This window comes from Pipistrellus hanaki (assembly GCF_964339955.1).
Source record: "Pipistrellus hanaki genome assembly, chromosome: 19".
Classification (NCBI taxonomy): Eukaryota; Metazoa; Chordata; class Mammalia; order Chiroptera; family Vespertilionidae; genus Pipistrellus; species Pipistrellus hanaki.
In genome coordinates this window covers 7,010,130-7,028,208 of record NC_140521.1, presented here as the reverse complement: position 1 = coordinate 7,028,208, position 18,079 = coordinate 7,010,130, and the positions used below count along the sequence as shown (strand labels likewise).

General features: G+C 46.2%; 1 protein-coding gene across 9 annotated transcripts in view; it reads left to right on the top strand.

The window, feature by feature from the left end:
- The first annotated feature begins 14,043 nt into the window (after positions 1-14,043).
- CUX2 (cut like homeobox 2) overlaps positions 14,044-18,079 on the top strand; it is a 188,746-nt gene continuing 184,710 nt past the window's right edge. For 4 of the 9 annotated variants that reach the window (XM_084867979.1, XM_084867980.1, XM_084867978.1 and 1 more), the window contains exon 1: positions 14,044-14,428. In XM_084867979.1, coding sequence (XP_084724105.1) covers positions 14,366-14,428 — 63 coding nt within the window. In that variant the 5' untranslated portion in view covers positions 14,044-14,365. Of the gene's footprint in view, positions 14,429-14,971; positions 15,123-15,162; positions 15,259-18,079 lie in introns of those variants that run through there. The other 5 variants (XM_084867977.1, XM_084867975.1, XM_084867976.1 and 2 more) reach the window with 4 other exon arrangements.

Here is an 18,079-nt window from a genome sequence, read left to right as displayed (position 1 = left end):
TGTATATTATGCTTTAAAAATAAAACTAAGCCCTCACCGGTTTGGGTCAGTGGATAGAGCGTTGGCCTGGGGACTGAAGGGTCCCAGGTTCGATTCCAGTCAAGGGCATATACCTTGGTTATGGGTACGTCCTCAGTAGCGGGTGTGCAGGAGGCAACTGATCAATGTTTCTAACTATCCCTTTCCCTTCCTCTCTGTTAAAAAAAAAGATCAATAAAATATATATTTTTAAAAAATAAGCTCTAGCCGGTTTGGCTCAGTGGATAGAGCATCAGACTGCAGATTGAAGGGTCCTGGGTTCGAATCTGGTCAGGTTGTGGGCTCCATCCTCAATGTGGATTGTGCAAGAGGCAGCCAATCAATGACTCTCTCATCATTGATGTTTCTATCTCTCTCTTTCTCTCTCTCTTCCTCTCTGAATCAATAGAAATATATTTTAAAACAAATAAAAAATAAAAATAAGTGAAAGTTCTGAGGTAGGATGGGGAGTTACTCCTTAGTGAGTACAAAGTTTCCATTTGTGGTGATGAAAATTTTTGGAAATAGTGATGATGGTATATATGGTTGCACAATGTTGTGACTGTAATGCCACTGAATTGCACATTTAGAAATGATTAAAGTGGCATTTTATGTTAAGTATATTTTACCACAATTTTAAAGTAGAAGAAAAAAAGAGTCCTGGGATAGATTTCTGGCATGGCTGAATCCAGGACTCTCTCCATCTCTCAGGCTCTCTTTTCCCCTCCATGGTTTTATTCCCAGCAGGCTCTCCCCGCTTCTCCCCAAGTGGTGATATAGATGGCCTTGGCCAGTTCCGGGGATATCTCCTCCCAGCTTAGCAACATGAGCAGGAGGGAAGTGCTTCTTTCCCAATAATTCCTTAAGGTTCCAGAGTTGGCTTGCCTTGGGACATGAGCTTGCCCCTCAACCAGTCACTGGGGTCCAGGAGTTGGAATGATCTGATATGTCCACTCCTGGTTCTGGGAAAAATAGATCTATCCGCCCCCCCTTGGAGGGAGGGTGGAGAGGGAAGGATCTCAAAGAAAACCAAGGAGCTTTGTCAGCAGCCCCTACACCCAAGTTAAATGTTGAATGGCCCAGCCCCAATTCTCTGCCCGACATTTATGCAGACTGTGCCATTCTGTCCTTACATTTTCTCCAGCAAAGCCCACGTAGGTACAACACACACTCATCATCTCATCCCTGGGTTTGCATAAAAACCCACGTCCACGAAGTAGCAACTGCAATGTTTTTCAATCACACAGCAAAGATATTTAAAAATATCACCCATATGTGTTTTAAATACAGGCAAATAGCTGGCAAGGCAGGCTTCACACCCGCGTGCCATTACAGGCTTCACACCCGCGTGCCATTCTGAGTTATAATCTTCTCGCTTCCAATTCTTGAAATCACACGTTGAAGGCCAGACAAGCACAGAACGTGGCTGAGGCTGTGCTTCTATTCAGAATCTTCCCAACCCTGAGCTGCCCCGCTTTCTTTCCTGGTGGAGGAAACAGATTTGATCCTGGGAAGGAATTTAAAGGCCCCTTGGGCTTGAACTGAATTATTTGTGCTCTGCTGAGAATATAGAATTTAAACTAGGAAGTTTTTATTGAAGTTTGAGGAATTTCCAACCTCTTTCATCATACTATCCTTATTAGTCTAGCTCTCTCTTTCCCCCCTCTGCTTGCTCTTGCTTATGATCTTATAACTTGAGATTGCCCATGTTTTTTTTCACCTTCTAGATTTATACATAATTTTAATAGCAAAATAATTCCCTCTGCTATGAATAATTCCAACTCAGAGTGGCTAAAGTTATAACAGATCCTATATAATAAAAGGCTAATATGCAAATAGATTGAAGGGCGCAATGACCAGTCACTATGGCATGCACTGACCATGAGGGGGCAGACACTCAATACAGGGGCTGCTTCCTGGTGGTCAGGGTGCTCCCACAGGGGGAGTGCTGCTCAAGCAGAAGCCAGGCTTGTGGGGAGCGGGCCTAAGCCAGCAGTCAGACATCCCTCGAGAGGTCCTAGACTGCAAGAGGGCACAGGCCGGGCTGAGGGGAACCCCCTCCAGTGCACGAATGTCATGCAACGGGCCTCTAGTTATCTTATAAAAGAAGGGCAGAAGTATTCCCCAGTACCGTCTGGTGTAATCAGTGGCTATGTGACATCAGGTCTCTACCTTGTCATCCTCTGTGTGGCCTTTACCCTTAGCCTGCTTCCCCTCATGGCCCCGTAATAGCTGCCCCTGCACTATCTCATCTAGGCACTTCAGCAGATCTTCCCTCACATCTCATTGGCTAGAACTTAGTCACATGTTCACTCCAAAGCAATAACTAGCAAGGACAATAGGAGGAGCACCAAGAAGAGTAGGAAGAAAAAGGAGGAGGAAGAAAAAGAAAATGAGATAGAAGGGGAAGGGGAAGAGTCACAGAGGAGGAAATTTCTGAGAAATCCCAGGGAGCTTTTGTAAGACTTTCTTTATAATTTCTCTTGGGATTGATTCACATTTCATTCTTGCCCTCTTTATAGCCTTCCTCCTGGCTCTCGCCCCTTCCTGTTCCCTTTGCCTTGGTGCTTCATGGACTTGTCTAAGGTGCTTTGAGTGTCACTAGTCTTGTTTCAAAAGTTCTGGAATATGAAAGTTTTTATTTTCAAGTTCGTGGCAAACGTATTTGGCTACAAAATCTGCCCAGTACCGTGCAATATTTAGACTTAAAAAGCAAAACAGAAAAATACAGCCCGGCGGCCACGGATTCAGGATTCAAACCCAATACTGTTATACCTCCAAGTCCAGACTTCTGTACCACATACCATGCCACATCAAAACCTGACTTCCCTGTCGCTGACATTATTGTGCAGCCATTTCCCAGTAACTAATTTTTAAATAAGATGTGGTTGCCCCAGCCAGTTTGGCTCAGTGGCGAGAATCAGCCTGCAGACTGAAGGGTTCCGGGTTCGATTCCAGTCAAGGGCACATCCCTATGTTACATGCTTGATCTCGAGTGGGGGGCATGTGGAAGGCAGCCAATCAATTATTCTCTTTTATCATTGATGTTTCTATCTCTCTCTTTTTCTTTGAAGTCAATAAAAATATATTAATAAAATAAAATAAAATGTGGCACACACAATTTTCTGTACCTAATCTCTCACATTTGCCTCTTGTCTGGACCACCATCTGTCCCTCTGAGCTGTGGTGATGCTTCAGCAGTGGGGCAAGGCCTTGCCAGCCAAGTTTCCTCCACCTTCATGCCACTTAGCAGCCTCTAGCAGATGCAAGTTTTCTGACACAAGCTCCCATAATTAGCAGATGCTCTTTAATTAGGGTTGTTTTCATTGCAGTTGTTGCCTTCCTGAGATTATCTTAATTCTTAATTCCATAGCCCTCGGGATACACATGTTGCTTATGTGCCATTTGCCTCTCTGGGGATTAGGAGGGCGTGAGTTTGTTGGGGATACTTGTGGTGGAGGGCTTACCTTTTAAAACCAGACTAGCTTCTAGGGAAGTTTTTATTTTTATTTTTTTATTTTATTTATTTTTTACAGAGAGGAAGGGAGAGAGAGTTAGAAACATCGATGAGAGTCATTGATCAGCTGCCTCTTGCACGCCCCCTACTGGGGATGTGCCCGCAACCAAGGTACATGTCCTTGACCTGAATCGAACCCGGACCTTTCAGTCCGCAGACTGACGCTCTATCCACTGAGCCAAACCGGTTTCTGCTCTAGGGAAGTTTTTAGACTTAGCAGAGGCTAGGAGATTAGAGCTGATAGAACAGCTCAGTAGAGTAGGGAATAGGAGAAATCCAGCCTGCCTGGATTTTAATCTACTGTGCCTATTTTGTGGGGTTGTTGTGATGTTAAATGAGATAATTCTTAGTGTTTAGAACAATGATTAAGTTACAGTTATCTGTCGCCTGAGAGTCATCTGTCACCCACACCTCCAAGAATCACTTGGATCCCTGGGCCAACAACGCTAATAAAAGTTAGCATTTGTAGAGTGCTTATTGATGTTGGGCTCTTTGCATGCATCATCTCATTTAATTCTCACCCCAACACTGAGGTCCCATTGTACAGATGGGGTTCAGAGAGGCAGAGTGACTTGCTTAAGGTCTCATTTTAAAAGTGGCAGAGCAAGGAGTTGAATCTGAATTTAAGTTGGCTTTCTTTCATTCCAGCCCTGCTTCTTGTTGCTTTATAAACGGAGAGTAATTGACTTGGCTTTCATAATGTTGTTTGCTTCTTCCAACTACCGAGTTTGGGGCTTTATCCCATTTTATAATTGATGAAACAAGTTCAGGGGTGTGGGTGACTTGCCCAAGGACACATGAAGGGGAGAGCCAGGATCTGCATCCTCATTTGAACCCGCCTCTGATTTCAGACTCATTCTAAGCTCTCAATCCCTGAGATACATAGCAATTGATTTTGTGCTTCTCCCAACACCTGTTGGAGCTTTTAACCCCATTTTACAGTTGAGTATTCTGAGGCTTGGGAGAGAAGCCAGCAAGTGGCAGAGTCAGTGATTCAAACTCCTCCTCTGGACCCAATGCTCTTTTTCCTGCCTTTGGCCAGGAAATGCTGCCCAGGTAGGGGATAGAAAGAGAAGGGAGTTCTAAAGGGGTAAAGGTGCTCCAAAGTTTAGCTTTGGGTTCACTTATTGCCAGCCAATCTGGGGGCTGCCCGGAGCTCTCTACTATTATAGCAGGGGTTCTCAGGCTTGGACATGCATTGGCATATACACCAAGTGTCCACCAGGTGGTGCTTTTGTCAAAGGCCGGGCTCCTGGAGATCCCAGGATAGGCCTCACTACCCCACCTTGGGAAGGTAAAACCAGGCACACACTGTATGTACTGTCTGCATAGTATGCTCACCCGTGTGCACACACAAGCTGTACAGACCTGTATTACTAGTAAGAGCACACAGGTGTGTCCCAGAGAATCTGTTTATAGCCTGTATGCAGATGTTCATGAATACCAGTTAGCTTCATGTACTGGCATGTAGGAATATGTGTGCATGTGCTAATGTGTATACATATGAGAGTGTGCAGAGGAATATAGACAAAGTTTATGAGTGTGGGTGTGTATGCATATGTGTGCACATATGTGCAGATAAGTTTGTGAGTGTGTGCAAAGGGGGGTGTATCACATAGGTGGTATATCTGCCTAGCCTGAGGTCCTGAGGATCATTACAGAGTTTCTTTCCTCGGCTGGGCCAGATGGCATCTCAGGGTCCCCAATGCCTGGCACATTTGCCAAAGACCCTGCTGGATGGCAAGGTTTGGGAGCAAGAAGTGTCATGGCAGAAGGGCTAGATTTGCCTCCTGGGTCAGGGAGTGCTTGAATTGTGGTGGGGCGCTTTGCTTCCCAGACACTGAGTTCTTTAGTCCACAGAGATTTCTGTGGTTGGAGGAATGGGGACCCAGCCTTCAAAGACCAGCATCTAGAACCTTCATCTTGGACTCTTAGAGCTCTGGAGAGTATGGTTGGAAACTGTGGGTATAAGGAGTGTTGGCTCAGAGTTCTACTCTGACTCATCCCCTTACCAGTTGGGAAGTGAATTCAAAGCCCCATGGAGGAGTTAAAAGCAGGTGAGGAAGAGAAGAGGATAGCATTCAGGGTTAAGAACTTGAGCCCCGGCATCAAACCGAATAGGACTTGACCTTCAGTTCTGTTACTTACAGGCTAGGTGACCTTGGGCAAGTCACTCACCCTCTCCCCGACCTCATTTCCTCAGCTATTAAAAGGAGGAAATGGCAGTGCTTACCTCCATGGGCTCTTACAAGGAAGAAATTAGGTAATGGACAGAGAGTGCCCAGCTTGTGGAGAGCAAGCCATAAACTATAGCATTACCATTATTTTTTTATTATTTTTTTTTGTCCTATGGGGCCAACTGGATCATCTTTTGGTTTTTGGAAACCAAGAGCTGAGGAATCGGAAGCTCCACAAAGGCAGAGAGTGGTAACTCGGGGACGGGTTGGCAGGTGGCAGACACCGCTCCTATGGGTCTAATTTGTCTGAATGGCATATTCTAGAAGCACCTTCATTCCCTTCTCTCCTGCCCTGAGCACATGTAGCAGGAAAAAATAAAGCTGGGATCAAGGCTTTTGCAGCAGGACTACCAAACGGTACACATTTTCCCACGTAGCTTCCAAAACATGTTCAGCCATTATTCCATTGCGTGAAGTTGGATAAGCTAGTCTGTCTCACTGAGCCTCAGTTTGCTTCTCTGTAAAATGAAGGTAGCCGTGATAGATGTGAGATTTGAGGAGAATGTTGGTGAAGCCCCTAGTGCGTAGTAGGGATCATTATGACAATGGCGGTGGCAAAATTATTGGACAGGGGCAAAAAGAAGAGTGTAAGTATTGACATTTCTTCATCTTACCAAAGGAGGGAAAGAATTATTTTTTGTTCTTGTTTGATTATCAAGTGGTATTTTGCTGACTAGATGAAATGTGAGAATCTTAGATTTGAAGCAGAAATCATGGGAGAGAGGGTGCAGAAATGGAGGAAGAGGGAGAAAACTGGGGAAAAGACAGAGAGAAACGTACAGTAAGCATTGAATGAGAGAAGATGGATGAGCAGTTTGAGAGGAGAGAAATTAAAAATAGAAACTGGAGTGATCGCTTTAATGAAGGGAACTTTGGGGAAAGAAAGAAGCAAAAAGGATTTTAAGGTATTAGGCCTTCCTTGCCCCTAAAGAAAACCTGCAGTAACAGTCTGCACTTTTTATTGAGGCTTAAAGGAGTCCAGTTATTGGAGATTTATTTGGGTGGGGTGGGTGGGCAGTGCCAGAGGATTCAGTCCTGAGAGCACAGGGAAGACCTATGGCTCTCCTTGGGGCTCACAGTGCTGGGAGCCAATGGAGGAATGGGTGCCCTCATGGGCATAAAGCCACATGCAGCCACTCAGGCCAGATGAGTCATCTGGGAGAGATGGAGAGCTAAATGGATGCTCTGAATTCCATGGTGGTTGTTTCTGAGGACTTAGGTCACTGTTGCATTTGCACACTCAGATGCAAAAATGAGGATGCAGAATCGAAAGGCAGGTTCTTGTCCTGGGGCCAATTTCACAGGGGCTCAGCAGAACTGTGTGCCTGTAGGAGAGCTTTTGCCAGTGTGGATCCAAGTCCTAGAAACTCTAATTAGCTAATGTTTCTAAATCTCCTGGAAGTTGTCAAGTGCCAAGTAGTGTTTCATTCCAGGGATACTTTAGAAAATTCAGTCCTGGTTTTGGCTATCGATCTGGCTCTGAACGGGACCCTGGGCCATTACATAATCAGAACTATTAGGATGATTTTTCAATAGACAGACATGTAAAAGCAGCTTAATAAGGATATAATTTTAAGTTCAGATGTTCTGTGCTGTTGGATTAGAAAGGAAGATGTTGAGTTTCTTTTCTTTAAATCCATCTCTACCTGGAGTTGATAGTTATATATGGTGTGAGGGTAGGGATCTAATTGTATTTTCCCCCCATATGGATAGCTAGTTGGCCCAGCTAGGAAGCTTGTGAGATACAGTCTATCCTTTCCCTACTAGTTTATCATGCCAGCTGTGCCATCTCCTTGTGCAAGTCTGTTCTATATTTGCATGAATCTTCTTCTAGGCTTTTAATTTTGTCTCGTCCTCCAGCTGCACTATCTTTATTATTATTACTTTATATAATTTTATAATTCTTCAAACTTTCCCTGGTTATTCTTAGCCCTTGCTTTGCCATAAGAATGATAAGATGGGTTTGTCATGTTATGTGAAAAATCATATTGGGATTTTGATTGGAATAGTCTTAAATTTATGGGTTAATTTTGAGAGAAAGGATATCTTCACCATGCTGTATCTTCTAGCCCATAAACATATAATATCTCTCTATTTCGTAGATCTTTTATAGACATCTCAGATGAATGTGCCATTCTGTATTATGTTTATCAGTCAAGGGCCCAGGAGGAAGTAGGTCTACCACCCCAGCCAAATGAAAATTCCTGATGATAAAAGTAGTTTGTGCTCATAAAATAAATTAAGTCCTAGCTGGTTTGTCTCAGTGGATAGAGCTCAAGCCTGCAGACTGAAAGGTTACAGGTTTGATTCTGATCAAGGGTGTATGCCTGGTTGTGGGCTTGATTCCCCAGTAGGGGGCGAGCAGGAGGCAGCCAATCAATGATTCTCTCTCATCATTGATGTTTCTATCACTCCCTCTCCCTTTCTCTTTGAAATCAATTAATACACACACACACACACACACACACATGAATAAATTAAGATGATGATATGGAAATTACAAGAGGCTTCTAATCCTATTTTTCAGAACTATAGTTTGTTAACCATTTGATATATAGTTTTCCTTAACTTTTTCCTAAACACAACATTTTAAGCAAAGTGGGATTATTTCATAATTTCTATAACTTGCTTATGTTCATTTTACCATACATCCTAGACATCTCTCACCTCAACACATAGAAATAGCCCTCATCTTTCTTAGCAATTGAATAATATTCTATGGTAGGTGTATTGGTCATGGTCCCAATAGGTACACTCAGCTGGGATTTTTAAATGGCACTATTTACAGAGGTGTATGTAGGAGAATATTAAGGCACCCAGATGCTAGCACAAAGACGCAATTTTCACCCCAGATAGAAAGATGTTGGGGGGCGGGGGACAGGGAGAATAGGAGGACAGCTGGACCAGTGACATATAGTGAAGTAGAGAGAGATGGGGAAGAAATACTTCCACCTCTCCCTCCTTCCATCTTATTTCCTAGCACAGTAGTCGGCAAACTGCAGCTTGAGAGCCACATGCGGCTCTTTGACCCCTTGAGTGTGGCTCTTCCACAAAATACCACGGTCTGGGAGAGTCTATTTTGAAGAAGTGGCATTAGAAGAAGTTTAAGTTTAAAAACTTTGGCTCTCAAAAGAAATTTCAATCATTGTACTGCTGATATTTGGCTCTGTTGACTAATGAGTTTGCCGACCACTGTCTTAGCAGGACGAAACCCCACTGGAAACAAGGGAGCTTGGGAGATACAGTCTACAGAGGTCAGCTTCTGGGGGGTGGGGGCACTAACAAACGGGGAGGGAATGAGGAGAGGGAGCCCAGGGAGAACAATCAGCATGGTATGAGAACACTACTGTTTGTGTAACTAGTCTCTGACACAGGGAGGGAGTCAGGCCAAGGGAGCCTGCCCTCTTGTGTTGTTCCCCTTCAGTGAGCTTGGTCATTGAGTGTTGGCACATGGTTAAGGCTGTAGCCCTTGCTTTCTAGGCATCTGCTTTTCCACCCATTCTTCCTCCCCATTTAGAGACAGGGCAGGCTCAAGTGCAAAGAGCCCAATTCTTGATGTGAGTGAACCTAGGAATTAGTCAAGTCCTGCTCCTTCACAACCATGTGACCATGAGTCAGCAATTTCCTCTCGTAAGGCCTCAGTCTTTCCATTGGTATTTTGGGACTGCATATCCCTGTCCTGTCCAGGCCAATAATAATGATAGCTACTAGATACAGCACATTTACATAGAACTTTACACAGGTTAACTCATTTAAATCTCATCACCTTATGCAATTATTATCACCATTGTACATATGAGGAAAATAAGGTATAGAGGTAAAACACACACACACACCACCACCACCACCACCACCTCCACCACCTCTTCCACCACCAGAAACTTGCAAGGTCATAGGCCTTGTAAGTAGCAGAGCTAGAATTCATCTCTAAACAGTCTGATTCCATAATCATGCTCCTAACTACTATGTTAAGCTAATAATTTATTTATAAAGCATCTAACAGCCAGTAGGTATTTAATAATTATAGTGGTTGGTAGCATTGTGTCAGGAGCTTTGCACATAAGAAATTGCTGGCTTGCCGAAACCGGTTTGGCTCAGTGGTAGAGCGTCGGTCTGCAGACTGAAAGGTCCCAGGTTCGATTCCGGTCAGGGGCATGTACGCTGGTTGAGGGCACATCCCCGGTAGGGGGTGTGCAGGAGGCAGCTGGTCGATGTTTCTCTCTCATCGACGTTTCTGGCTCTCTATCTCTCTCCCTTCCTCTCTGTAAAAAATCAATAATATATATATATATATATATATATATATATATGTATATATATATATATATATATATATATATATATATATATATATATTTTTTTTTTTTTTAAAGAAGAAACTGCTGGTTTGATCCTTGTAACCAGTTACTCCAGCCTATGGATCTGAGGCCTAACCATGGGCCAGCCACTGGGAGCACACTCCTGCAGGTGTTAGCCAGTCACTCCATATTCCTTACCCTTCTCCCAGGGCTATTTAATACTTACTGGTAAATTTGGAGTCTAGTCTTTCTCCCTGTCTGGCAGCTGTGGTGGGCATTGCAGAGCTATGGAAGGACATTTTCTTTTGTTTCAGCTTTGATGCTGGGGATTTTACATATCATTATGTTTGTGTCTAAGGACCTGCCATTATCTTCCTTGGGATTCTTGCACAGTTTATGAATTTCCTAAAGAATCTGGCTCTCTGTCTGCTTCTGCTTTCAGGATAGGCTGCACAAGCTATCCTCTGCTTCCTCTTGGTGTGGTGGGGAGGGTTAATTTTTTTTTATTGTATTTTTTTAATACTTATCTTGACACATGAGTTTCTGTGAATCCAGAATCAACCAGAAACCCACTTAAGTTTTTGCATATCTATGTATGTATGTGCATTTGTGGCAAGGAGTGTTAAGAACATGAAAAACAGCTTTTCACAAAATGTTTAATATTTTAGTGCTTTAGTTCCCAAATCCAAGGTTGGTTGATTGCTGAAAAAGCATGAAATGCCTGGCTTACCATCTTTCATTAAGGACTACCTATAATAATATCATTTCCCCAGTTAACTCTGTTTAGGAGGTAAACACTTAACGGCTGAATTCATTATTGCTGAGCCTGAGATGGTAACAGATGCCTTTGGAATATAAGCCCCCACATCTAATAAGGCACAGGCTCACGATGCTCTTGGAATATGGTGGGGAGAGATGGCTTAAATTTATTTTGTGAATAAAGCAATAAGCCACTAAGCAAAGCTAATATGTTTCAGCCCAGACAGAAAGACACAATCATTCAGTATTTATGTAGCAACTCATTCCTCAGTGGGACTGCAAGTTCTACCATTAAAATTGTCGGAATTCTTCAGAGACCCACTGCATTAAGTCATTTAAAAATATCACAGACTTAAAACAATCTGAATTATTGGATTTTCTCACTGCTTCTCGGTAAGCATGTTTGCTGTGGCAATTTCCTGCTCGGTCAAAGGTATAGCCTATGTCAGTCAAGAAGTAGAAAAGTTCCATGCAGAATTTTTATTCAGGAGTCCAGTATCCCTAACAAACAAAGTCAGACATATTGTATTTTTCTATTATCTTTTTTTTTTTTTTTTACATAACTTGATATTCCAAGAAGTGTTGCAAGAACAGAGAATTTTTTGTACAATATACACTTCATCTAGAGTCCTCAAATGTTAATATTTGCTATATAATTCTATGTAGATACAATAGAAAAATGCATATTATTTCTTGTTTGAATTGTTTGAGAGTTGGTTGTGACATGACACATGTCCCTTTGCCCCTAAGTGCTTCATTGGATTATCTAAAAACTAGGATATTTTGTTATATAACCACAATACAATGATCAAAACCAGGAAATTGATATAATACTATTATCTAACCTATTGACTTTATTCTAAGTGTGCCATTGGCTCCAATTAATGCACTTTATAATAAAAGAAAATCCCGGATTATACGTTTTAATCACTTGTCAAGTCTGTTTTCCTTCCTTTAATCTGGAATAGTTGTCTTTCTCAGTTTCGTGTGACAGTGACATTTTTAAAGAGAACAGGCTGTTTATTTTATAGAATTTCCCCTCCGTTTGGGTTTGTCTTGTATTTCTTCACAATTAGATTCAGATTATGGACTTTTGGTAGGAAATACTATAGAAGTGATATGTGTCCTACTCATTACATCATATCTGGAGATACATGATGTCAATTTGTTCCATGACTTCAAAGTCAGACAAAACTAAAAATCAGAACCGAGGTTTGTTAAAAATTGCTTTGAAGGGTTTTACATTCACTCCAAATTTCCTATTACAGGTCTTTAAAGAAAAAACAGACTCAAAGACAAGGAAGCTGCAAGCTTTACAGATGCTCAGAAGAAAATGTAGCCATTAAAAAAATTGCCATGTGAGAGTTATGAAATTTCCCTAAATTCATTTTGCAGAATGGGAGCTGTAATTTAAACGTGAAGTTATCAAGAGCCGAGATAAAGCACACATCACATGCAATTTAATCTGGCAAGGAAACAGGCCACTCAGAATTGCTAACTAGGCCTAATTCATTACATCTTATAGAACTCTGTACTTTTAGTCTTACCAGTCTTTCAACTTGTGCATTAATATATTGTATTTACCCACTCCTCATGGAAAATGTATGGGGATGGTATCAGAAATACTGTATCCTTGTTTAAATCACATTACATTTCTTAAACAGCTCCAGTGATTGCTCAGAAATATCACACTTTCTTCTGAAGTATTTATGAAACAATTATTTACATTACATTAAAAACTTTAATTGCCTTGAAGCACGTGCTCCAAGATACAATATTGGAAAATCATCAAAAATATCCATCAGGACTCTCTCTCCTTTACAGCTCTTCTAAACTTTATCTTTTTTATAACCCTCAGTATTGATCTATTGTCCCAGACCAAGAGTGATATCAGAAGTCCAAGCTGCCTCATAAAAAGGGAATATAATTTCCATTTGCTCTGTCTTTAAAGCAAATCTTTTGACCAGAGAAAAGAAGGGAAAATGCCCCCTTTTTTGGGGTGGAGAGGTGAGTGGGGTGGGATTTGGCAGGGTGACATGCCAGAAAGGCAGGGAGTGTCCCCAGGTTGTGTGTAGGGAGGGTAAGTTGTGTGTGATGGAGGAGGTTGGGAGTGTGAGTTCTTGAATGGGGAATGACGATCTCTGGCTTGTACAGGGGGGAAAGGAAAATAAAAAAAATAATAATAATAAAAAACAACCTGGTCAACCCTATTGTCTGAGAAACTGCAAAAAAAAAAAAAAAAACGGGAACCTCCCTCCAGCTGGGTTCAAGACCCTATCCCGAAAAGACAATCATAATAAGGATCCCTATACTGCCCAGGACCTGGGGGCCAGCCTGAGTAGTAATAACAATAGCAGAAATCTGTAGTTATTTAAGGAAACAGCCCTCACAGCAGGGCTAGGGCCCCTTCCTAACAATAAGACCATAACAGTTAAAGCCAACTCACTTGGAGAAAAAGCGCTCCAGAGGTTTGTGGAAGAACCCCTTCATTAATTATCATAACAGTAAAAGGGCCTGCCATTTTAAAGTTGTGAGGAGCCTTATAATTGGACTCCTCCAAATAACCAGAGTCCCTGTTAAAAATCACCCGAGTGCCTCCTCTCCCCCCCCCCCCCCCAAGAACCTTGAGCTTTGGCAAAGGAGCTGTCCCCCAATAATCATAATTATGCACATAATGGCGTGGACACCGCGTGTGGCAGTGGTGACATTTCCCATGACTCAGTGGCGCCCCCGGGGCAGTTTCCACCCGCCTGCTGCTCCGCTCCTGCCAGCCCGCCCGCCCGAGTCTCCGCGGTCCGATCTTCGGGCTGCTGCCTTCGGATCCGTAGCTTAGCTAGCCGAGGAGCGACGGCAGCCCGAGGCACGTGTTGTGTGTGCTCCGACTGCAAAAGAAGAAAAAGAGCATTGCAAACTATTAACTTTTTATTTTTGAGTATGCAGTGCAGGGGGTGGGGGGTAGACAGGTGCTGGAAGGAGAGTAGGCGCCCCGCGCGCTGGCCTCCCGCAGCCCCCCTCCCAAACTTCCCTTTGCATTGATCAGCACGTTACGTCAGTATTGATAAGTTTGCAAAAAGCCAAAGTCAAGTGCAATCGCGCGGCACACCGACCCCGGACTTGGGGGGAGATGCAGCGAGCGCTTCGCGGGCCCGGGAGCCGGCTGCAGGCAGGGCAGCGGCGGCGCCGGCGCCTCTCGAAGAGGCTGCCTCCCCCCACCTCTTCCCTCCCACCCCATCCTCGGCCGCCTCCCCCCGGCGGGCGCCGAGCTCCCCGCCAGGCGCGCTCCTCCCGCGCCCTCCGGGGGTCGGGGGGGTGGGGGGGCGCACGGCTCCCGGGCCCGGCGGCGGCGACGGCGCGGCGGCGCCGAGGGGCAGCGGGCGGCAAGAGGCCGGGGGCGTCGCGGGGTCCCGGGCGGCGGCGCGCAGAGCCCGAGCGGCCAGTGGCGGCCCCGGGGCTGGGGGGAGTCCAGCCCGGATATTGAGTGCAGCCATTGAGAAAAGCCAAACTCTTGTGTGTGTACGTCTCGAATAGCCCCCAAGATGGCCGCCAATGTGGGATCGATGTTTCAATATTGGAAGCGATTTGATCTACGGCGACTCCAGGTTAGTGTGGGCAGCGCCGGCCGCGCGGCCGCGGGGAGCCCTCGGGCGCGCCCTGGGCGCATTGGGGAGGTCCCTGGGAGGGCGGAAGGGCGCCCCGGGGCGGCGGGCGGCGGCTGCTGGGGCTCGCCCGGGCTCGCCTGCCCGCTGCCCATCGATAGGTATTAGGAATTGATCTCGCCGCTGCTCTTTGTTCGGTTCAATCATCGATTAGCCGCTGCGACCATGGAGAAGCGCTAGTGAGCCCTCTGCCCGGGGACCTAGCCGGCTGGCGAACGGCCGAGAGAGGCACGGGGAAGGCAGAGGCTTCGGTCCCGGGCTGGGGGCTACGGGAGAGGCCCCCGATAGCCCCCATTGCCCCGCACTTTGCGCGCCTCCCAACTTCGCGGCGCCGGGGGAGGCCGCGGAGTGCGCCGCGTGCCTGTCGGCGCCCGGCTGGGGCTGGAGCTGGGGTGGGGGTGAAGGAGGGAGGGAGCTGGTGGGCAGGGAGGAGTCGGAGAGAGGAGGAGGCAGCCGGGGTTGGTGAGGAGGAAGCTCCGCGCCCCGCCGCCGGTCGCCACCTCCGCCACCGCCGCCGCCGCCAGGCTGCGCAGTCTGGACGCGCCGCCACCCGGGGGCCGCTGCTGCTGCCCCAGCCACAATCGCAGGACTGGCCGCCTGTTTCGGCAGATCTCTCTCCTCGGGCCGGGTTCTCGGGGTTCGTCTTTGCTTTTCTTGCCTTTATCCCCCCTTGCCAGGTCTACATGGGGACGGGCGGTGGAGATGGGCCTGGGGCGCGCTCAAGTTTGCGCTCCTGCCTCGGGGGCCGGAGAGCCTGGAGCGCCGCAGAGCAGGTGACTCCCGCCTCGCGGGCCCTTGGGAACTTTTAAATGGGAGATGCCCTCGCTGTCTTCTGCCTCCAGTTTTTCCTCCTCACTTTCCTCCTCTTTCTCCTCCCCCCACCTTCCCTAGTGACTTCCTCCCAAACCCCAGCACTTTATCCCTCTCCACCTCTCCTTGGGAGTCTCCCCCAGATTTCGGAGTGTTCTCTGCTGACCCTCTTAGGAGGTGGGGCTGGCGGTGGGATCTCAGAGAATACCAGCTCCAGCCATTATTCTTTCCTCGGTGCCCCAGGACGCTCCGGATAAGTCCCCAAATCCTGGCGTCTCAAAAAGCCTAGGCAGACACAGTGGGAGCAAGGAGCAGGGAAATGGTGCTGATAACAGGCGATTACAGCATCCTGCCTTGGCCTTGACATTCTTGGAAAAAGCGAAAAAGCGACAGCTTCAGTCTGGAGATAAAAAGGGACCCACTTAAAAAAAAAATCTGCAGACAAATCTCTAAGTTTCTTCTTCTGATAAGTGGTTCCAGTACTCCCTTCCCCCTGGCCTAAGTCTTCCTCCCTGACTCCCCCCCCCTCCCCCCGCCCCAACTCCCTGCTTATCCCCCTCCCCCAAAGCCATTGAGCTGGAGAGAAAATCGGGGCACTCAGGCATGCAGTTAATAACTGCAAGTGCCTTGCAATTCCAAGTCCTCACTTGAGTTGGGGCTCAGTTTGGTGACCAGCTGCGGGCAGGGATGTGAGCTATGCTTGTTGGTTTAAATGATGCTAAAGTGGCCTCTCTGGAAGAGTGGTGTGTGTGTGTGTGTGTGTGTGTGTGTGTGTGTGTGAGAGAGAGAGAGAGAGAGAGAGAGAGAGAGAGAGTGAGAGTGTGTTGGGCAGCCACATTGAGCTTGGCACGAAGGCCAGTGGTAATCGTATTCCCTGCTAATGTTTGTAAATGAGACCCGGGCATGGCTGGGGGACAGCGTCTTTATTTATGATTGATGTTCTGTAACATAAGGAATGACAAGAACGTGGCAGACAAGAGGAGAAGAACCAGAAGGGCTGGCGAAAGCCCTTTGCAGGGTCCTATTGTTATTCTGAGCTGGGGAAAATTTCTGCAGCGAGATTTACAGCGCTGGTATTTGCTCCCGGTTGGCTGGAATGTCAGTTAACACAATTTTCATTAGATAACTCGTTTTCAATCTGGGGAGCTCAACCTGCAGCGGGGAGGGCTGGGTGCTGAGGGGCTGATTTCTGAGCTGCGGCGGGGGAGGGTTTAAACCTTACTCTCTTCCTTCTCCGGCTCAGGGGCCTTTTGTGGAGCTGTTGAGGTCACCCAGATCTTGATTTCAGTTGGACTCTCATTGATTTGGGAACCGTTGTGAGGATTTTAGAGGATGCTGGGGTGGAAAAGCAGATTTGAACTGGGAAGTATGAAGGTGGCAGGGTCTTGTTCAGGGGATGGGGAACCGGGGCTGTAAGACTGGCCTTCTGACAAGGTGTATGGGCGGGGGTGTTCCTGAAGACAATGGCCGGTGTGTTTGGCACAAAAGGGAAAGGCTCTAGGAACAGAGGATAAGCTCATTTACATGGATATTAAGTGGGGAGGGGGCCCCTGTGGGAGTTTGAATGGCCGTACACTTCTAGAGAGCAGAGAAATAGATGTGGCAGTGTGGCTGTGTGCAAACATACAGGCCCTCACATCTGCCATCGTCCCTGTTCTAATCCTGAAATGCTCAGTTGGTCCCCTACACAACAGGCCTGCAGCTTCCCCCCCAGTCTCACTGATGGCATTTTTGTTGGAACGGATTATGAACCTAAGCACTTTTGCTCAGGATCATCTCTTGTGCATAATGCTAATGACTCCTACGCCACACTTTTATTTTCATTTTTTCCCTTCTGCTTTCCTCTTATAGAGGAGATAACTAGGAAAGAAAAGGTCTGCTGGCTCATTCTGAGACCCAGGAAGGAGAGACAGGCCCCCACGCCAGGCCCTGCACAGGCTGAAAGCTTTGGGCGTGCTCATCACCAGGCCCAACTGCTTGTGCGTGTGAGGGGTTGCTTGGTTTCAATTCTTGGTTCAGGTTGAGTGGTTTCAGGCAGCCTGGCTGCTGAGTGTTAAAGTGGCGGAGGCAGCAAAGGCAGCCAGTGTCCCCAGGCCAGACCATGCTGCTGACGCCATCCCAGTCCTCGCAAGAAAGGTGACCTTGTACTAGCCCAGTGTACAGCCCTTCGGAAGTATATATTTTTCAAATATGGAAGCAGTCCAGTTATTATTCCTTCCAGTGCTGTCTCTGAACACAACAGGGATATTTTCCTAGGGAGGAAGTCAGTCAGAAGTCTTAATGACTTGTGGGCTGGTGATGGTAAAGATCCTCTGACATGTGGCACCCTGTACCAGGACCCCTGACCCTGCTTCCCCTCTTCCTTCTTTTTTGCTGTTGTTAGCAGTGCAGGAAATGAGGAGAAATAAAATTCCATCCCAAAGATAATGCTGGACATATTTCATTTGGTTATAAGATTGCTTTATGGTGAACATTACTAACGCAGTATTTTTTATAGCTTTTCTGTGTATAATCGTCATAACTGGATTCACACCTTTATGACTTTCTTTTCTGCTCTACTTTGCCACTTCTTTTTAAAGGTGTGCTGGGTCCAGTCTCTTTTTTTCTCCTCCAAGAAGGTTAAGCTAACAAGAGTTGAGGCTATCTGGTCCAAGTGAGGGTGCCCAATCTAAATGCATATTCGTTTCTTGGGAGGGAATGGTGAGAAGGATCACAATGGTGTGAGTTTTGGAGGAAAAGGCACATTCTGCTTGAGGTGTGAGCATTTAGGGAGAAAGATCGACA